Genomic DNA, 23,476 nt, shown 5'->3' on the forward strand with positions numbered 1-23,476 from the left:
AAGATTATTGGATATCCATATGATTTCAAACAAAAGAAGAAAGCAAATGCAGTCATGATAGATGGAGCTGGACAACAAGGAATGATAGTTTCACCAACTACAAGCATATATCAGCCAAGCAGTAATGTTGAACCAGCTCAATTTTTTACTAAAGAAAAATATAACCAGTTGTTGCAGTTGATGAACAAAAGTTCTACTGCAGGAACTAGTGCAAACATGGCAGGTAAGTGCTTTTGTGGTAATGTAGTCTTATATGAGAACTTAGAACTTTGCAAATGGATAGTAGATACTGGTGCTACTAACCACATGACTAGTGATAAGAGTTCACTGAAAAATGAAACTTAAGTAGGAAATTCAGGGCAAGTGCAGTTACCTACTGGAGATTAAGCATCAATCTCACATATGGGGGAGTGTCAACTCACATGAGGTGATGTACTGAAAGATGTGTTATGTGTACCAGCTTTTAAGTTTAACCTCATGTCAGTCTCTAAAGTGACAGAAGATCTCAAATGCAGTGTTACTTTTTTCCCTAAATGTTGTGTGTTCCAGGACCTCTTATCTGGGAGGGTGAAGGAGATTGGTAGAAAGGAAGAAGGTCAACAACATTAGGGAAGACAATAAATAGAGCTTTTGCAACTACTAGTAAAGAAGGAGGCATGGAAATAGGGAACAGAAGAACAAGACATGTTCCAATTCAAGTTCTTAGAAGGATGTATACAACATTATGGTGGTAGAATAAATAATGACTCACTGTCTAAATGTAAAATTTGTCCTCTAGCTAGACAAACTAGAGCACCTTTTCCAACTAGTACTAGTAGAAGTTTACATGCTTTTGATTTGATCCATATAGATGTGTGGGGACCTTATAAGATTGCTACTCACAATGGCATGAAATACTTTCTTACATTGGTTGATGATTTTACCAGATGGACTTGGGTGTTTCTTATGAGACTTAAATCTGATGTTATTTTCTTATTCAAGAACTTTATTAGTATGATCAAAATACAGTTTGGGAAGCAAATTAAGATGTTTAGATCAGACAATGGGAGTGAGTTTTTTAACAGTGCATGTAGTGACTTGTTTCAAATGCATGGGATTGTTCATCAAAGCTCATGTCCATATACTCCCCAACAAAATGGAGTTGTGGAAAGAAGACATAGACATATACTGGAGACTGCTCGAGCAATCATATTTCAAGGTCACCTACCTATTAGATATTGGGGACATTGTATTGATGCTGCTTTATATATAATCAACAGAATTTCCTCCTCTGTCTTGGGACATAAATCACCATATGAGTTACTTCTGGGTAAGCCACCTTCATTGACACATTTAAAGGTAGTTGGATGTCTATGTTTTGCTACTAATCTGACAGGCCATGATAAACTTGCTCCTCGAGCTGTGAGGTCAATCTTCCTAGGATATGCTGCACATCAGAAAGGTACAGACTTTTGGATTTGGAGAATAAAGTATTTTTTTTATAAGCAGAGATGTAGTGTTCTATGAGGATATATTTCCTTTTCACACAACAGAAGAGTCATCAGAATCATTATTCATGGATAAAATTCTAGTGCCAAGACAAGATTTTGATGAAGAACTAAATGCGGTTAGTTCTGCTACTGATATTCATATTGAGGGAACCAATATGCCATGTTCTCCTACTCTAACTCCGGTTATCTCAGATGAGCAGGTTTTTTCACACCCTGTTGAATATAATAGTATGGATAGTCCTGGTGATTCTCTTATTTTACCTGATGGTGAGGAAGCTAGAAAATCCACACAAGTATCTAAGCCTGCCATATGGCTTAAGGATTATATTAGAGATGACAATAAAAGCTCTGCAAGTTGTTGCAAGTACCCTATTTCAGAGGTGATTGGATATGAAGCTATTTCTTCAAAATATCAAAGCTACTTGGCAAACTTTTCAGTGGAGATGGAACCTACATCATATTCAGAGGCAGTAAAGGATAAGAGATGGGTAGAGGCAATGCAGGCAGAAATCAAAGCATTGGAGGATAATATGTCTTGAGAACTGGTATCCTTGCCACAAGGACAAAAGGTAATATGATGCAAGTGGATTTATAAGATTAAATATAAGGCATCACGAGAAGTTGAAAGGTTCAAAGCTCGATTGGTGGCTAAAGGGTATAATTAGAGAGAAGGTTTAGACTACCAAGAAACCTTTTCACTTGTGGTGAAAATGGTTACTGTCAGAAGTGTGTTGTCTGTTGCTGCTTCAAGGCACTGGTCTATTCATCAAATGGATGTTTACAATGCTTTCTTGCAAGGAGATCTATTTGAGGAGGTGTATATGGAGGTACCTCAAGGTTTTAATGGACCAAACGCTGAACTCAAAGTTTGCAAACTACTTAAGTCCCTCTATGGACTTAAGCAGACATCTAGACAATGGAATCTCAAGCTCACATCAGCCTTGGTGGATGCTAGATTTCAATAGAGTCATTTGGATTATTCTCTATTAATCAAAAGGTCAGGAGATCATATGGTGGTTGTTCTGGTCTATGTTGATGACCTTCTTATCACTGGAGATAATCCCATCATGATCTAACAGACTAAGGATGATTTACAAACTTCTTTTGAAGATCAAAGACCTAGGAGAGCTTAAGTACTTCCTAGGCATAGAATTTGTACGAAATAGTGATGGTATATTAATGCATCAATGCAAGTATGCCCTAGAACTCATAGCTGAGTTGGTGCTCTTAGGCTCTAAACCTGTATCCTGTCCTATGGAGCCAAACGTGAAGCTTACTACTGCTGAATTTGACACCCATATAGATACTTCTGAGGACACATTATTGACTGATCCATGGCCATATCAAAGGCTTTTGGGTAAGCTTCTTTATTTGACTGTTACAAGACCAGATATTTCTTTTGTTGTCCAAAGTATGAGCCAATTCATGCATAGTCCTAAGGTCTCTCATATGGCAGCTGCACTCAAGGTGGTTAGATATATCAAAAGTAGTTCTGGGCTGGGAGTTCTCTTGGCTGCTAAATGTTCTGAATCACTTTCAGCATTTTGTGATGCAGATTGGGCTACATGCCCCAACACACGAAAGTCAGTCACAGGCTATTTCATCAAGCTTGACTCTTCCTTAGTTTCTTGGAAATCTAAGAAGCAGTCCACTATCTCTAGAAGCTCAGCTGAAGCTGAATATCGCAACCTAGCATCCATTGTTGCAGAGATTACATGGATTATTGGTTTACTCAAGGAGCTAGGAGTGGATCATAATTCTCATGTGTATATCTACAATGATAGCAAATCAGCTTTTGCTATTGCTGCCAATCATGTATTTCATGAACATACGAAGCACATAATATTGATTGTCATTTCATTCGTGAAAAGATTCAACATGGTCTTGTTTCTATTCTCTACTGTCCTACAGCTGAGCAGGAAGCTGATATACTCATAAAGGGACTTGGTCGCCTTCAACATTCATATTTGCTGTCCAAGCTAGGTCTAATCAACATCTTTCCTAGTCCTAGCTTGAGGGGGTGGGGGTGGGGGTGTAAAGAATATAGGTTGACCTTAGTAGTTAATCTTAGTTAGTTTAACTTAACTATAGTATTAGTTAGTGATATACAACTGTCCTGAGGTGGTTATTAGTTAAATATTGTAGCTTGGTTAGTTAGTTAAATACTGTAGCTTATTCTTCTTTCTAGTTCAGTCGGTTGTATCAATATACAAAGCATAGTTCTTTTCTGATTTTCTCTCAAAATTCTCAATCTCAATTTCTCTCTTCAGCTGCACATTATTAAATTCTTCAGGTTTAGGACATTTTTTTTCAAATAAAATTGTATACGGGTTAAACTCGGGCTAATGAGTGTCTCGATTTCCTGGAAGGTCAAACAAAGCAAGAACATGACTACATGAGATCGAATTCGAAGCTGGAGACCTCTCGTACTAAGGCCCGAATGGATTGCTCGTCACCGAGCCTGATAAGACAACACTTTCCCGAACCCGGAACAAGCTCCGAAACCTCGGAAAACATGACAAAGGTTGCATATGACTAACAGAGGGCCGTGATATCCGCACCCCACCGGATATAACTGAGCATTTCTCGCTCGACATTGACAGTGGATCAGTAATTGACGAGAAAGATGATTTTTACCATTTTTAAAATTGTACTAGAGGTGAAACTCTCCTACTATATAAATGAGTATTTTTTTCTTTGATAGAACATATTGTAACATGCATACCAAGGCAATATAAAATTATTTGTGTGCTTTCTAGCTATTGAAAAGTCTTTATTTTACTTTTGTTCTCGATTGGCTTCGAACCCAAGATTCACCGTGGGCAGAAACTATTACCCAATCCAAGTTCAACCTAGACCATAGCGTTATGATTGGTTTGACTATTCATTATGTCTTTAACCCATTTATCTAACGTTCTTGATTATTTGTGTTGAATCGATCCATTTTAAGGGTAAACAAAAATGCATGTCCAAACATAATTTCAACTTCCAAAAATTATTTGTCAATACAATTCTAAAAATTATTTTTCAAATTTAAACCAAATCTATGTGCAACCGCTAGCCTAATGTCTCACTTGTTTTCTCTTCTTGACTTATAATTAAAACACCTTTCGGACTTTAAACAAGTCGTAGTGCAAAATTTCCAACCAGTTTACAAAGTTGAAAATGGTGTTTTGAGTTGGATCTTTGTCCTATTTGGCTATTTCTTTACTTAATGGAATCTTCTATTTCGTTTGATGTGTTATTTTGTTCTGCATGTTTTGTAGTTCTATCATATGCTATTACATTATTCCAAGTCTTATTTCAAGGTAGACAAAGACAAATCTTCCAACAGTCAAACAATGGCCGATGTTTGGATCGTCAAATCAGCTTTTAAGCATTTACTTTTAATAATTTTAATGTTCGTTGAGCACAAAAATTTCTCGGGAGTCAAATACGTTTTTTTGTTAAAACTAGACAGCTTAAAAACTAGTGTGGTATGACCAGTGACGGATCCAGAATTTTTATAACGTGGATACACCACTAAAGAAAGCAGAAAAAAGTACGTATAAGTTAGAATTGAATCTTGCTCCTCTAGGTAAAAAAAACTAAGCATTCAACCAAGTGCATCATTTAGTCTCTTTAGAGCATGAGTGCCAGCAGATAATATTAGATCAGTTCTAGCAAATATGTACATAAAATACCTAATTTGGCGAAGAGATCATGGGTTCACGTGCCCTATAAAATAGACTATAAATCCGCCCTTGGGTATGACCAAGTATTTTTTTTATATTATTCGTTATACTTTTTTATAATCCATGCCTTCTTGTACGATAAATATTTATCCAGATTCAGTGTTTAAATCAAACCAATTATAGCTACTCGCTTCATCTCAAAAATTAAAAGATGATATATTTCGAATTTTGAGAGTCAAATGAGTTGTTCTTTCACCATGACTTTTTCATGTACCTATTAAATATTTTAAATTATTAATTATTGTGATTTATGATACTTTTTATGTACTTTCTAAATATATAACTTATATTTATAAAAATTAAAGACTTTATGACCAAATTCATGGTGAAAGTTATATAGTTTGACTCATGAAATTAGAAAAGTATTGTTTTTTTGGGGACATAAGGAGTATTACACAGGGGGGTTTGATAGATTAATTAGCCACTAGATCTGTGCAAAAGTACCAATCTAATCATCGTGACTTTTTGTTCAGTAAAAGATTAATTATCCTGTAGGTTTTCAAATTTAATTCGACAAAAATAATACTCATATATAGTACTAAACTCGTTTACTTTTCTCCATTAATCCACTTTTCCTTATATATATATATATTCTACTTTAAGAAAAAAATTCCGACAAATCCTCAGCAACTCATCACCACAGAACTAATGCCATATACTGATCGATACATATATGCTAGCATTGAAGCTAGCCCTAGCAGATACGGACCGATGCACAATTAAAGCTATGGGTTCAACTAGGGGTGTTAAACGGGCCGGGTCAATCCGGTTCCGGACCGGCCCAGTCCGGTTAAAATCGGAACCGGCCCGGACCGGTTAAAGGGGGCTGGGTTGGGCTGGGTTAGGGGGACAAGCGGGTTGGTCCGTTTATCATTAAAATATCGGTTACCCAGACCAGTCCAACCCGTTAGATGAACAATACCCGTAAACCGGTTAACCGGCCCGGTCCGGTTTAACGGTAATTTTTTTTTTAATTTTTTTTTGATTTGGGCCAGATCTGACCGTTTGCAACGGTCCATTTCAGAAAATGGTCATTGCCCAACGGGTGAATTGCACAAATAGCCCAATTTTTTATTTTTTTTTTAAAATTAACCCCCCTTTCAAAATCTATAAATACCCCCCCTCTTCCTCATTTTTTCACTCATCTCTCAATTCTCAATCTCAATTCTCATATTCTCTCATTCTTCAATCTTCATTCTTCACCTATTAAAGTGCAATAAACTATTTGGCTATTTTTTTTGGAATTTAATTTATTGTAGTACTTATTTTTTGAAGTTTGAACAATTGAACTTCAAAATTGGAAGAATTGACGTTTTTTCGTGGTAACATTTGAGTTGCGGAATCATCAAGTGCTCAATTTATTTCCGAATTCGGTGCACTCCCTCCAACTCTTTCTCTTATTTACTATTTTACTTGCATATTTATTTGTTTTATTGCTAGTAGTTAAATTTTTACAATATGTTTAATGCTGCAAAAAGAGTTTGTAACAAGGTTACTAATCGGGGAAATAAAAAAAGAGGTAGTACTTCAGGTTCAGCATTTGGTAGTAATTTAAATATCTCTCCAAATATTTCTGAAATATTACCTGATAATAATATAGACTATGAACAATTGCAGGAAGATTTTGGTATAGATGATAATGAATTAGAAATGGAAAATGAGATACCACTTACACCTAGTAGTGTTGGAGCTGCTAGCAGGGGTGGTGGTCGTGTTGCTAGTAGTAGATCACCTATGGCCCCGACTAGTAATCGTAAAAAAAGAAGTAAGGTTTGGAAATTCTTTGAGGAAATAGAAGGTACTGATAGAGTTAAATATAAACTTTGTAATGATACTTTTAAACATAAGACTAGGGGTCAATTAGGGGGGACTGGGACACTTAGTAGACATATGAGAATTGAACATCCTATAGAATGAGGATCTGATGGAGATGGAAATCAATCAACTCTAAACCCTACTACTGGTGGTAGTGTGAAATATGATAAAATGAAGGATCGTGAGGAGTTAGCAAAAATGATTGCTTTGGGTTGTCTACCTTTTTCTTTTGCTTCTTCATCATATCTTATTATGTATATTCAAAGGATTTACAATCCTTTATTTAAAGGTATCCCTAGAAGTACTTGTAGAGCTGATATCTTTAGACTTCATGGACAATATCAAACATACATACGTTATTTGTTTAGCCACCTTCCTTGTAGAGTTTCTCTAACTTCTGATATTGACCATGCTGTTAATGGAAATGATTATTTGATAATTACATGTCATTGTATAGATGATAGTACTTGTATGCAAAAACGTATTATCGTTTTTAGATATGATGAAGATCAGAGTCATACTGCTACGTTTATAAGTAGTACTATTTGTGAAGTTGTTGAATTTTATAATCTCAAGCAAAAAGTATTGTGTATGTCTTTTGATAATGCTTCTAACAATAATGCCGCAATTTCAATATTAAAACTGCATTTGCAACCACCTCTTGATGAAATTTTTCATGTTAGGTGTGCATGTCATGTTTATAATTTAATTGTTAAAAGTGGCCTTGATTTATTTTCAACTGAGATTACTCATGTTAGAAGAGCAGTTGGTGTTATTCAAGGAAATAATAGACAATCTAGAATAAAGGAATTTAAGAATAAGTGTGTCCTGTATAACCTTAAACCCAGATTCATGCCAGACGAAATTGTTACTAGATGGAATTATACATATATATTTTTAAAATGTTGCTACAAATATAGATTCCCAATAACTGAAGTTGCTAATGCGCATTGTACTGATCCAAACCGTATGTTAACAACTACTACTTGGGAGATCATTAATGATGTTGTTAAATTTTTACATAAATTTTATACAACTACTGTTGAGTTTTCTGGAGAATATTACCCTACTGTTACTATGACTTTAGTACATATAGCTCAAATTTCTTTTCTACTCTTTGAATTTAAGAAGAAAGAAAAATATAGGGATGTTGAAAAAATGCAAGCAAAATTCAAAAAATATTTCTTTCCAATTCCTCCGATTTACTTAATTGGTTCCGTTTTAAATCCTTCTATTAAGATGTCTGATTGTCACCAATTAATGAATGATTTATATATTTATATGGAGATTGGACCAACTGAAACCCCAGATTTATATACTTGTATGAACAAGCTAAATGAATATTTACAATAATTATACAATTATTATGCAAATGTAATTGATGATGTTGCTCTCAATGTAGGCAATGTTAATCCCACTATGCATTGTACCACTTCTGCTACTGTGGATGATGAAGAAGACCTTGATAGTTTTAATATTTTTTCTACATTTTCTAACACTCAAACTAGTAGCAGGAAGATTGATGAACTTCAATTCTACTTGCAGAAACAAAAAGAGCCTCGCACAAAGGAATTTTCACCGTTGGGATGATGGCATGAGAATGGAAAGCAATTTCCTGTTCTTTTTGCTATGGCTCGGGACGTGCTGAATGTGCTAATTTCAACTGTTGCATCAGAGAGTGCATTTAGCCAAGCAAGACAACAACTTGGAGACACCCGTCACTCATTGGGAAGCAATGCTTTGGAAGTTTTAGTATGTTTCAAAGATTGGATTAGATCGGAACGAAGATATCAAGGACGTGAAGATGTTGATAGCCCAGAAGACGAGGAACTTGGAGATGTATTAACATATGATAACCCATCCGAATTTAACACTCCAGAAGAAGGTCACTCAGTTCATATTGATTATGAAGAACTTACTAAGGCAATGCAAAACCTTTGAATTTATTCTTTTTTGGTTAATTTACTTGTTAAATGTAAACCTTTCAATTTGTAAGTTTGAATTTTGAAATAAATGTTGCACTTGAAATTTATAAGTGCAATTTTTTCCCATATTACTTGTATTCTTTATATTAATATAACTTACAATAGTTATACAAAATACAAAAAAAAATTAAAAAATACACTAAACCCGGCCCGGCCCGGCCCTCTCAACCCGTACTGTTCAATTTTTACCCGGATGAACCCGAACCCGTTAAATCCGTTAAGAATCAACCCGGCCCGGCCCGTAACCCGTACGGGTCCCAAAAAAAGTGGCCCGGCCCGGCTCACCCGTTTAACACCTATAGGTTCAACCTTTCGAAGTTACCCAGTTGATTTGGAGGGTGGTAATCCATGTGGATGACCTTAGATCGAATCCCCCCTCAATGCCTTCTTGGTAGAGCCTGTCACGCATAGCTTGCTTAGTGCGGTTTGCAAGCTATTACACATGGAAGGTTTATCCAGTGCGCACAAATAGCTCACTCGAAGGGCAGAGGCTGTGGCAGAAGTTGTAGCGGTTGCGGGTTTCCCCTCTTACAAAAAAAAAAGCTATGGGTTCAACTGAATATAGTATATAAGGATTCACACAGGGCTTGCTTAGTGCGGTTTGCATCCCCTGTGTGGTTTGCAGGCTATTCACAAGAAAGGTTTACCCAGTGCGCACAGAGTGCTCACCCGAAGGGCAGAAACTGTGGTAGAAATTGTAGCGGCTGACTTATGATATTTTTTAGGTAATTTCTAAATATATAACTTATATTTTTAAAAAATTAAAGATTTTATAACCAAATTCATGGTGAAAGTTATATAGTTTAACTCTTGAAATTAGAAAAATATCATTTTTTTGGGGACATAGGAGTATTAAACACCGGGGCATGATAGATTAATTAGCCACCAGATCTATCCAAAGTACCAATCTAAGGAACGTGACTTTTTGTTCAGTAACAGATTAATTAGCCTGTAGTTTTCCAAATTTAATTCGACAAAAATAATGCTCATATATACTAACTTGTTTACTTTTCTCCATATATATATTCCGACAAATCCTCAACAACTCATTTCTGACCCAAAATTTAGATGTAGATTTAAACAATTAAATTTTCTAATAGAGTAAAGTTAATCTTAGCCAATATAAATATCCAAAAGTTCGTTTAACTGATTTCGTGGCAAAATGTCACTAAGTTCCGTCAAATAACAATAAACGTGTAACAACAACAGTATATAATAGGCCAAGAACAAAGAAGACATCATTCAATAGTAATTATGAATATAATGGCATTTAACTAAATAAATGCAAGTGAGATAACCGAAAAAGAGTTGAATTCGGTGATATTCCTCCTTACGATGATAGGTGATTGATGAACCTTTGAAAATTCGTATTCTTCTTAGATCGTGGGAGAAAAGTTAAAATCAGATCTGAGGAAAAGATATATATTGTATGTATATAAAGCAAGAATCTTTAGAGAATGTCAAAATGTTGTTCTTTTACAATAAATGTCCAATCCACCTCTATAACTGCATATCTTTCTATTTATAAGGGAACATGAGTTACAAAACCCTAATAGTACATATTCCAGAAATATTCACTAGAGTATTCTCTTTAAAGTCTTATCTCTAAAATTAGCCGTTATTGCCCCGTTAAGAAGAGTGCTCGTCCTCGACCTCGATCTCTGTTGACTCCTCGAACTCGCCTTTGTCCTTTGTTGAAACCAAATTGATAAAACGTGGCGGCTTCCAAAGACTTTCTTAATATCGATTAAGCCCACATATAAGTATGGTAATTTTTAGCCCATACAATCATCACCACGAAATTGATGCCATATAATACACACTTTTCGTTCGGGGTAAAATTTGACAACCTAACTCTAAGATTCTCTCCCTTCTCTCTAAGAATACCTGCATGGACACAATCACTAAACCGCTGATTATACCACCGGACAAAAATAATCAAATGGACGTGGAAGAAACAACAATACATTCCTACAAGGAAATGTTACTCGACAAGCAGGCCCAGTAAGCCAAATAGAGTATTACGATGAGGATTCCCCCCTCCCAAATCATCAAAGATGATAAAGGAGAAAGTATTGAAGGCTCAATTGCCTTCTCTAAAGAAGAAAAGAAACGCCTATACCAACCATGACGCTTTTCAGTAATCATAAAGGTCTTTGGTCGTAGAATGTCTCACCATTACCTTCAATCTAAACTGATTGACCTATGGAAATCATCCGATCAATTAATCTTGATTGACTTTGGATGAGACGTCTTTATTATGAAATTTGGTCTAGAGGAAAATATGGCTAAGGCACTACACCTAGGGCCATGGTTCGTCTCTGGAAATTTCTATCAGTGCGTAAATGGGAACCAAAATTCATTCCACAAGAAGATACAGTATCTTCCACAACCATATGGATTCACCTATCCCAACTAACAACAGAATTCTATGATAAAGAAATACTGAAAAAGTTGGTAGAAAACTTGGTAAACTACTCAAAATCGACTCATGCACATCTTCCACATTGAGAGGAAGGTATGCACACATCTGTATTCAAGTACCGCTTGAAACCTCAGTGGAAACATCAGTAATCATAGGTGATCACAAGCAAGCAGTGATTTATGAAGGTGAAAGTACGTTATGTACAACATGTGGAAGAATTGGCCACACAACCAAAAATTGCAAATTCAAAAAATTTCAACCATCGCCATCACAAGAAGCCCCTGAAAATTCGAGAATACACACCAAAGAGGGTGATGCCGATGGATGGAAGACAATCACTTTCCTTAGACTAAATAAAATAAGCCAACAACCTACAAAGGGAAGGAATATCGAAAATGAAAGTGATCAACAAAATGCACAAAAAACACAAAAGATCCATGTAAAGATGTTCGATGCAAACTCTGGTAAGTTTCTGGAAACCAAAACTTTTCAATGTAATTCAAAGTCCAGTAATATGCAGTCCAAGAATTACAACAGGCCCAGGGCCCTATGAATAAACAAACTCTCACCCCTACTCCCCAGCAGCCCAACACACAAGGCCCCAACCCAAGCACAGCGCCAAACCGAGGCAAGAATGAGGCCCGATTGAGCTGATATCGAAAAACTAGATGGGCCCGTTAATGATGCCTATTAGGAGGCCCCTATCAATAGCCCAACCCAAAACCTATACCCAGCTAGGGATGTGTCCTTGGGCTACCACGACACTATCCAATCAACCAATAGGGTCCGTACCTAATTAGAACTACCCAGCCGAAATAATTATCCCTGCCCAAATACCTACGTGCCCCCTACTCCCCTCCTAGCGGAGTATTCTAATGGGGAAAAACTCACCATACTCTATGAACACTCAAGTGACTCACCTGAGAATCCACCCAATCTCAGGTGACATGACACCTTCCGTCCACTGCAACAGATACCACATTAATTCCAAATTCAATTTTCCAGATGCAATAACTGATGACCTTTCCACTGAACAAGATTTGACACCAAACTACACCATTATAAGTCAACTATCTTATTTATTTTTGATTTCAATTACAACATATCGATTTATGCCTAGCCTATTCTGTTCTTTGTGTTTTTCTTTCTTTTTTGTACCTTTGATAGATTCATAGAGGAATTCCGGAACGGATTCCATTCAGTCCTGGCGGTTTAACAGATCTCACAGGAAATCCCAAGTTGGCTACGTCATGTCTATGCTTACTATTTTTTCTGTTTGGAAACTCTGGAAGAAAGGCAATATAAGTAAATTAGAAAACCCAATATCTCAACCGGCTGCTATTATTCAACAAATTACGGACTAGCTGAGAACTTAACCCCACCGTTACCCAAAAAGGAAAAATAAAAAAACACAAAAATAGAAAAAATCCATTGATCTCGTCCAAGTCACACCTCTATTTGAGGTTATGAAGCAGTCGATTACAATAATAATACCCAACAAGAAGTCGGGATCGAATTCACATGAAGCTGAGATAAGAATTAGTAGTATATATTTGGATAGAGCACGTGAAGTAACTAGATTGCACTTCCACAAATATGGTTTTGTTTTTACTTCTAAAGTTACGCTAAGGATTACAATTCTAAATATGTAAAACTAGAGAATATTGTTTTAGGATATTTTTCAAATAATGTAAAAGGCCTAGGGCTATGACCTTCACCTAGGTGTTTGCCTAACGGGTTGTAAATTTTAAAACTTGTTTTGTTGGTCAGGTGTATTATAGCTATCAACACTCAAGTACCCACTCAATACCTCTCGGTAAGAGAGTGATTTTACCCAATCTGGCTTTCTCAAGTTCAAATGGGTATTGAACCAAACAGTTGATAAAATGCTCAAGTCGGATTTTACTATCTCTAGGTTCAACTCTTTAATTGGGACTATCAATCTCTTGATTTAATCCCAAATTCTTGTTAGAGAAGTTTTCCTAGACTAAGTCTCTCTTTCTCAAGTAGAGACCAAGTCAAATAGGCATGAACTAGTATTTGTAACCATTAATTCTACAATTAAAAGTAAGAAAAAGGCTAAATAATAAACACCCAATCATAAACAAGCCATAAATTAAACAGCCATTACGTTCACACACTAGGGTTGGGTCACAACCCTAGTTAGAGATCTAGCTACTCATAATGAGTATAGAAGAAAATAGAGAAGAAAAGATGATTAAACTCATATTGAAAGATTAAAAAGATAAAAATCCAATGTTAAATCACCAAAGTAATATAAAGTTGCCTAAATAAGTAAGGAAAAACGGCTACAGAACTTTCAATATTCAAAAATTGACTTAAATTCGTGAAACTAGTCTATATATACAAAGCTGAAATTTTCGGACAAAAATGACCTTTTGGAGGTTCTGCGGCCGCATAATAATTGTGCGGTCCGCATTTCCTTGAAGCTTGAATTTGATGACTCTCTGAACTTTGGCTCTTGTATAGCTTCTGCGGCCGCACATTAATTGTGCGGTCCGCACGCACTTTAAGCCTTTGTGCCTGATTTTTGTCCTTGAGTTCAAATCACTCCTTCTTGAGTTGGATTTCATCTTAGTGGCTCATTTTCCAATACTCCTACAATTAAGCATATTTCATCAGTTTTTGGGAATACAATTAAACACTTTTGGACTAAAACGAAAGTAAAAAGGCGCTAATAAGTAGTCAAAATTCCCACTTATCACCCATCCGCCACCCACCATTGTGACATCTCTTCCACTGCCACCAGAACACTCACCAATATCGTGGCTGAAAGTGGCACTTCAAGTACAAGGCCTAGCTTACAATTTCACCCTGGAAAATCAACCTGTAACCCTGATTGTTTAAAACCTTGTGCATCTGGTGAGGGTTCTAGTGGAGGCCCTAAACATGGCATTGGCAGCCTTTGTCCCAAGCCTATGGCAGGCGATGATAAGCAACAACAACATGCAACCCAATTTAGACCCACCAATAATCAACACCCTCATCTCCCAAGCATTCTAATCAATCCCTTTCTTCCTAGACCCAGTAACGAAGGACCCAACAACATCTCTAGTATTTGTGACTATCGAACCCCAATCCTATCAAACTCTATCACCTTCTGCTCCAGTAAAGAAGAACCAGTCGCACCACTAGGAAATATTACAAGGGAGATCAACAAAGCTCTGGACCTTCTGAAAAGGAAATGCCCACCGGAAATGGAGGGAACGCCCTACGACCCTCTACGCACAGACTCTCTTGTACGGGACTCAGTTAGAGCAATCGAGTTCAGTGTAGAGAGAGCGAGGTCCTTGTGATGCTGTGTCCCAGGGCCCTGACCAAGTGTGGTCTGAGCCTGGTCTCTCACCACAGCCAGGGTGTGACCAAACCACTCCTTAATCTGTCCCTATTACTAAGTAGGAAGAACATTAAGCAAAGGAAACTAGTGAGGTCTCCTGAGGGGATGGAGAAGTCTAACAGAAACCCGTCCCCCAACCGCCAACCACCCCTGATGAACTACATCATATGGAATGTTAGGGGTGGAAATAGTATGGATTTCAGGAGACACTGCCTTGAGATGGTGCAGCTTCATAAGCCAACAATGCTGGTCCTGTTAGAAACTAAGATGGCTGACCATAAGAAACTAACTGAAGAGCTGCACTTCGATATGGTTATCCAGTCTCTAGAAATAGGGTTTTTTGGTAGGATTGCATCACCGTTGATGAGGTATCTACTACACCTCAAGGTATCCATGCTGTGGTGAAGGTATTCCCATCCCATACTCTTTGGTTATTTTCAGCCATTTATACTAGCAACATATTAGCTGATAGGAAATTGCTATGGGATAGTCTTGTTACTATCTTTAAAAGTAATACTGGGAACTGGTTTGTAGGTGGAGACTTCAATAAAGTCATAAAAGCTAGGGATAAGTTTAGGGGTAACCCCACTAACTCAAACCGTAGCAACCTCTTTTGGAACTGCCTCAATGAATGCAGGCTAGTTGACTTAGGTTACAAAGGCAGTAAGTACAACTGAACTAACAAAAGATACAAAAATAAGAGTAGTCTAACCTTAGAAAGGATAGATAGGTACTTTACTAACGACTACTGGATTTCTCAGTACCCTGAGGCTAGTGCTAACCATCTCTCTAGGACATACTCAAATCATTACCCTGTTCAAACAATGTTGAAGGGGATTCTTTCAATAATTCTAACAGACCCTTCAGTTTTGAATCAATGTAGCCACCCGCCTTCACCAATAACTCCCCCTAATCCTATCAACAAACACCTTCAAAAGCCTTGTGACCTAGTGGAACATGCATACATTTAGTAACATCTTCCACAAAAAGAGAAGGATCCTGGCCCGAATTGCTTGGATCCAAAAATCACCTAATTACCAGTTCATCAATTTCCTACTGAATCTAGAAAGTAACCTGACCAGGGAACTTGACTCCATCCTAAAAAATGAGGAAGACTTCGGGAAAATCAAGTCAAGGGTCAGTTGGATATCTGAAGGTGATGCCAACACTAGATTTTTTCATACCTCCACCCTCAATATGAGAAGAAGGAACAAGATCTTGTCTGTCAAATAGGATAGTGGAGACTGGCTCTATGACCAAGGGGACATTAAGGCCTCTATAATGCACTTCTTCAGGAGCCTCTACATTTCCTCCTATACCCAAGCACCCACTTCACTACCAACCATCTGGACATGACCTATATCTTCTCAGACTGTCAAAGGGATAGCTTGGATAGGCCTATAGAGGATAGAGAAATCAAAATGGCTATCTTCTCCTTCAAACATTTCAAGGTTCCTGGCTCTGATGGGCTTCACCTATTCTTTTACTAAAGGTACTGGAGCATTATGGGGAATTAAGTAGTTGACCTTTGCAAGTAATGTTTTGACACACACACTCCATGGATGAGTCCATGAACCAAACTCTCCTTTGTCTCGTCCCTAAGTATCCCCAATCCACTATGATAAAAAACTTCAGACCAATAGGGCTTTGTAACATCATTTACAGGTCCATCACTAAGATCATTATCAATAGGATCAAGCCCCTTCTCCCTGCTATAATTGGCCCTAGCCAGGCCAGTTTCCTATCTAATAGAAGGGCCTCAGACAATGCCATCATTGTCTAAGAATACATCACCCATTTTGAAAAAATAAAAGGGAACTAGGATCATATGATTCTCAAAATTGAATTAGAGAAAGCTTTTGACAGACTGGAGTGGTCCTTCATTAAAGACATACTGCATGCCTTCAACTTCCTTCCTAGGCCAACTAAGTTAATCCTATCGTGCATTAGCTCATCAAACATCTCCATCCTAGTGAATAGTGGTAAAACTGACAATTCTAGGGGTATCAGGCAAAGGGACCCAATCTCTCCTTACTTGGTCATTCTGTGCATGAAGAGGTTCTCCTAGTCAATTGATAAGTTGTCCAGGAAAAATAATGGCTCCCTATCAGTATCAGTAGGTCTGGCTCAAATTCTTATCTCTTCTTTGCTGATGACCTTACATAGTTTGCAAAAGTAAACATTAGGAACTGTAACACAATCTACTCCATGTTGCAGTCCTTCAATGAGGCTTCTGGGCAAAATATCAATCTCACCAAGTCTAGTGTTCTCTTCTCCTCTAATACAAAGCTTGATACAATATAATGCCTTATAAATACCCTTTTAATCCAATCTACTACATCCTTTGAGAAGTACGTAGGGTTCCCCATATTTCATAAAAGACCCACTAATAGTGACTTCCAATTCATACTAGGCAATATACAATCCAAACTAGTTGGCTGAAAAACAAATTATCTAAATATGACTGAAAGAATCATCCTTGCCAAAGCCTCCCTCAGCAGCATCCCAAGCTATGTTATACAATACATAAAATTGTCCACCAAGACTTCAAACCAAGTTGATATAATTTAGAGGAATTTTATCTAGGGCACTACTCCAAACAAGAAAAGAATGCACCTGGTTAGCTGGGACAAAGTCACTAGGAAGAAGTCACATAGTGGGTTGGGTTTGCAGAAAGCCGAGTATAAGAATAAATCCTCCCATGCTGGGCTGGCCTGGAGGATTTACCATAACACCTCCAGTTTACGGGCTAGAGTCCTAATAGCTAAACACTATAACTGGAACCATACCCCCAAAAAGCCCAAATCTCCAACCTGGCAATGTATTCTCAAAGGCCGGGATACATATAACAAGGCCAATAAATAGGTTATCCATAAGGGAAATAGGGTGAGCTTCATCAATGATGCCTAGATCCCAGACCAACTAGCAACTAGGGATATGATTGAGGGTCCATTAACCCCAAATAATACAGCTGCCAAAGTGGACACTATCTACAATTCTTGGAACTAGGATACCTCATCCATTTCCATAGACATCCATGACATAAAATCAGCCTTCATCCCTACTAACTCTGCCAAGAAAGACAGGCTAATTTGGGGGTTGACTCCAAACAAGTCTTTCACCACCAAATCAGCCTATACCTTCCTTAGTAATAATAATGAGAATTTGTTGAAAGAGTAGGGAGGTAACTTCAATTGAATTTGGAAGTTAAAAGTTTCTAACAAAATAAAGAACTTCAAATTGCTACTTTCTCAAGACAGGCTGCCCACTGGAGTTTTCCTGCACAAAATTGGGGTTAATTGCAACCCTCAACGCTGTTTTTGCTCAACTATACCTGCAACCAGTGACCACATCTTCTTTGAATGCCCCAATGCAATCCAATCCTAGCATGAAATATTAGCCAAGGGAACTACTGAAAGCCAGCATTTGAATCCCATCTTCTCAGCACAGCTTTGGTCAACAACCTAGAACAAGCTAAAGAAGTTATGCTTTAATAACATTATCCCTTGAGAAAATATCCTTCCTTTTTGCTTTTGGCACATCTGGCTAGCAACAAACCATAACCTTTTCAACAACAAGAAAGATCACATCTCAGCAAAAAAATACCATATCCAAATCAACAGAGTACTATATGTTGGTACAAAAAGGTGTTATCAGGAAGCCAACCATTCCATACCAGAGTTAAATGGGAGCCCCCCATGAGGGGTACTATAAACTCAACATGGGCGGGGATGCCAAGGGCAACCCAGACATTGGGGGAATTAGTGGGGTATTCAGGAACTATAATGATGACTCGATTATAGGGTATATGGAAAATATACCACACACCACCAACACCATGGCAGAACTAAAATCACTGCTAAAGGGTCTCCAAATAGTTCAACAAAAAGGATTGATTCCTCTAGACATAGCTACAGATTCTACTGACATAATAAAAATGCTACTCACATGCAATATAACTTATGATCCTATGATTTGTGAATGGAGGTTATTGATACAAAGGATGGACAAGGTGGTGGTGAGGCACAACTATAGGAAATAGAATAGAGTGGCTGATGCACTGGCAAAGGAGACAACAAATTCAAATTTTTTGGGTGGAACTACTATGCTAGCAGTTCCTCCGATGTTTGCAATGATGTATTTTAGGCAGATATCCTAGGAACTAAAGTAGTTAGAAATTTTTTGGCATATAATATTGATACAATTGAACAAAATATGGCTGTTTTAGGGAAACTGCAATACCCCCAATTTGGCATGTAATATATATATATATAAAATTTTCCATTGACCAAAAAAAAGATGCCATATACTGATCGATACATATATGCTGTCATTGAAGCTAGCCCAAGCAGACACGAGCCGATGCACAATTAAAGTTATGGGTTCAATCGAATATAGTATATAAGCTTAACTTAAATATTGTATATGTATTTAAACATTTACTAAATATATACTCCATTCGTTTTAATTTACATGATACATTTCGCTTATTGAGAGTAAAACTATATGAAGTTTGAAGCTAGCCTAGCAGACACGGGTCGATGCACAATCAAAGCTATGAGTTCAATTGAATATAGTATATAAGTTTAACTTAAATATTATATATGTATTTAAACATTTACTACGTTTTAATTTACATGACACATTTCGCTTATTGAGAATAAAATTATATGAAATTTGACCAACATTCTAAAATGTATTGTTTTTATCATATTGACTTGAGAAAATTGTAACTTATAGTATTTTTCATATAGTCTTTTTTGAATATCTAAATTTTAATTTTAAAAAATTGAGTTGAAATAATTCAATTTAACTTTAAAGTTTAGTCAAATTAACTTTCGATAAGCGAATGTTTCATCTGATTGAAATAGATAATTATTACGTGTTACATTTCGAACAAAATAACAAGGAAATATGATCACATATTCACATTAACGGGAATGGACAGATTAACTTTTTTTTTTTTTTGGTGTTTAGTTTTTGAGAAAAGTAAAAGCTATTAGACTTTTATTTTTTGTTTTGTTTTGTTCTTTACTCGTGTACCGTGATGAGTACAAAAGAGAGTCAAGCTGAAACATAAACTCATGTAGTACAACCCTCATCAAATAATTGGACCCTGCAGGATTTAATGTGATGATTTTTATCGTACAATAATCGCTCCGTTTGGTACAATCTTAACTACATGTAGTTGTATTTATCTATCCTCAGGGCTCTCTCGTCTCTCTCCATCACTTGCTTTCAGTTGATTTCTCTGTTTCCGAGGCCTTGAAAACTTCATTAGAGTCGCCTCGATTTGCATGCGCAGTCCGGACGTGTAGCCGGAAAGCTTAAATATGAAACTCTGTGAAAACAAATGCTAAGTTTTGATGTTGAAATGAATAAATTTGACTTTGGTTAATATTTTGGGCAAACGGATCCGAATCTGTGATTCGACGGCCCCGGAGGGTCCATAGGAAAATATAGAACTTGGGCGTATGCCCGAAATCGAATTTCGAGGTCCCAAGCCTGAGAAATAAATTTTTAAGTGAAATTGTTTTCAGAAATTGTTTAAGGAAATTTGAAATGAAAACTGATTAGAAAACAATGGTATCAGGCTCGTATTTTGGTTCCGGCGCCCGGTAAAAGTCTTATATATGACTAGTCATTCTTGTGAAATTTGGTTAAAAATGGACATCGTTTGACGCGATCCGGACCTTAATTGAGAAATTTGATGTTTAAAAGAGTTTTGAGAAATTTCATTGATCTCGTGGTTTAATTCGATGCTCGTGATGTTATTGGTAATTGGATTACACGAATATGTCCGTAGGATATTTTTGAGATTGTGTGTATATTTGGGTTGGAGTTTCGAGGGCTCGAGTGAGTTTCGAGTGGGTTCCGGGATGCCTTAGGCTTAGAAAGTCAGATGTTGCAGGTTCAGGAAGTTGCAGTCTCTGAACCCTCTAGTGCGGTCCGCGAGAAATCGCGTGCGACCGCGGAGGCGCCAGCGCGGCCGCGGTCGCCTTTGTGCGGTCCGCGGTGGAGGCCGTGCGGCCGCAGTTGCCTTTGTGCGGTTCACATATGGTACTAAACTGCAGGTCTTCAGGGAGGGTCCAGCGCGGCTGCGGTTGCCTTTGTGCGGTCCGCGGTGGAGGCTGTGCGGCCGCGGTCTATTTGATTCGGTCCGCACTGGGGGTCTGAGAGAGGTATAAATAAACGAGAATTTCAGTTATTTTTCACTTTTCAAAACCCAAAAAAACATAAGAGGCGATTTTTCAAACAACCTTTCTTCTCCAAAACGTTGGTAAGTGATTTCTAACTCATTTTCTTCACTCCTTAACATCTTTTAACATGATTTCAACTTCAAATCAAAGATTTTCATGGGGAAAATTTGGTGTTTTGGGTAGAACCTAGATTTTTCTAAAATTGGGGATTTGGACCTCAATTTGAGGTCGCTATTTCAAAACAAATAATATATTTGGGTTCGTGGGGGAATGAGTTACCAGGTTTTGGTCCGAACCTAGGGTTTCGACCACATGGGCCCGAGGGTGATTTTGACTTTTTGGGTAAAACTTTGGGAAAACTTATTTTCATGCATTGAGGTTGATTCATTTAGCACTTATTGATGTAATTAAGTTACTTGTGACTAGATTCGAGCGGATTGGTAGTGGAATCAAGGGGTAAAGTTATAGTTGAGACTTGAGTGGTGATCAAGGCATCAAGGTAAGTGTTTGGTCTAACCCTAGCTTGAGGGATTAGAAGTTGAGTCATATTTGCTGCTTGCTTCTTGTTGAGTACGACGTATAGGCATGATGACGAGTATCTATACGTTGGTGTCAAGCATGACCGTGAGTCTTAAATTGAAAGTTATCGTGTTCTTAAATGGCACTTGGGTGCTTTACTTAATGATCTTCTATGATCGAGCAATTTCAATGATTGAACTGTGTACAAGCTAAGTTGAGATTGGTTATAGCTGATTCTCCCTTGCTGGGATGACTATTTCAATATTGTTGTTCCCTTCCCTTGAAAATTATTACATTGTTGTGTTCCCTTGCCAGGAAGTTATTATATTGATTATTTTCCCTTGCCGAAATTCCTTGAAATTCCAAGATATTATGAAATGAGAGCGGGTGGTACGCCTACCACAAGATCTTATGAAATGGGAACGGGTGGTACGCCTACCCCAAGATATTATGAAATGGGAACGGGTGGTACGCCTACCACAAGATATTATAAAATGGAAGTGGGTGGTACGCCTACCACAAGATATTATGAAATGGGAGCGGGTGGTACGCCTACCACAAGATATTATGAAATGGGAGCGGGTGGTACGCCTACCACAAGATATTATGAAATGGGAGCGGGTGGTACGCCTACCACAAGATATGAGAAATGGGATCGGGTTGCACGCCTGCAACAAGATGGAAACTGGAAGTGAAAGTTGCCTTTACTTTTCTTTATCTGTGTTTAGAAGTTATATTGTCAGCTTCCTTATTTATTCCTTGCTATTTTGCTTTATCATCTATCCCCGAGGCATGTTTCCCTTCCCCAGTTTTAATTGCTTATTACCTGTTTACTTTTCCGCCATATATTATATAACTGCACAGGTTTATTTGGAGTCCGGTCCTAGCCTCGTCACTACTTCGCCGGGGTTAGGCCTGACACTTACCAGCACATGGGGTAGGTTGTGCTGATACTATACTTTGTATCGTGTGCAGATCTTGGAGCAGCTTTCGAACAATAGTTGGAGGGCTTCCTTCAGTCCACTCGGAGACCCAAGGTAGACCTGTAGGCGTCCGCAGGCCCTGGCGTCTCCCTCTATCTCTATTTCCTATTTCATTTTTTTTGTTAAGAAACAATGTATTACATTTCTTCAGACCTTGTATGTAGAAACTCTTAGACAGTCTGTGACACTGTGATACTAGGTTTTGGGGTATTTGATGTTTTAAAAGTTGTAATAGACGTAGCCTTCAGATATTTCATGGTTATTTTTCGCTTAATTATTTAAGTTTTGATATTTTTATGTTATTGCACGTAATTGTTAAAAGGAAGTAATTTGGTAAGGAATTAGATAGTTAAGGGTTGGCTTGCCTAGCTCTCATCAATAGGCGCCATCACCACTCCCGAGGGTGGGAAATTCGGGTCGTGACAAGTTGGTATCAGAGTCCTAGGTTACATGGGTCTCACAGTTCACAGACAAAACTTAGTAGAGTCTGAGGGATCGGTACGGAGACGTCTGTATTTATCTCCAGAGGCTACAGAGTTAGGAAACTTCACTTTTGTTCTTTTTTTTTCGTGCGGTTCTGTTTCCGAATACTGATTGAATTTCTACTCCGTTCTTTCTCAGATGGCGAGAACACGCGCTTCCTCATCTACCACTCAGCAGCCCGATCCCCCAGCAACAACTTCCACTAGGGAAAAAGGGTGAGGCCAAGGCCGTGGTAGAGGCCGAGGTAGGGGCAGAGTTCAGCCTCGAGCAGCAGCACTAGTGGCAGAGCCTCAGGTTGATTTTGAGGAGGAGGTTTCAGCCACAACATTTCCGGTGGCCCAGCTTAGGTCCCAGAGAGGTTTATTGCTACCCTAGTTCTTCAGGACGCTCTGGTCCGATTGGTTGTCCTCATGGAGAGTGTCACCCGAGCAGGTTTGCTTCCTATAGCACCAGCCACTTCTCAGGCTGGAGGGGGGCTTAGACT

At 37.9% G+C, this 23,476-nt stretch overlaps 1 protein-coding gene across 1 annotated transcript; it reads left to right on the top strand.

Annotated features, from left to right (window-relative positions):
- Positions 1-2,576: 2,576 nt before the first annotated feature.
- On the top strand, positions 2,577-3,428 carry LOC138874723 (uncharacterized mitochondrial protein AtMg00810-like). The gene has a single exon (XM_070153500.1). The coding sequence runs from the start codon at positions 2,577-2,579 to the stop codon at positions 3,426-3,428; it is 852 nt and encodes a 283-aa protein (XP_070009601.1).
- Positions 3,429-23,476: the final 20,048 nt, after the last annotated feature.

This window comes from Nicotiana sylvestris, chromosome 8 (assembly GCF_000393655.2).
Source record: "Nicotiana sylvestris chromosome 8, ASM39365v2, whole genome shotgun sequence".
NCBI lineage: Eukaryota > Viridiplantae > Streptophyta > Magnoliopsida > Solanales > Solanaceae > Nicotiana > Nicotiana sylvestris.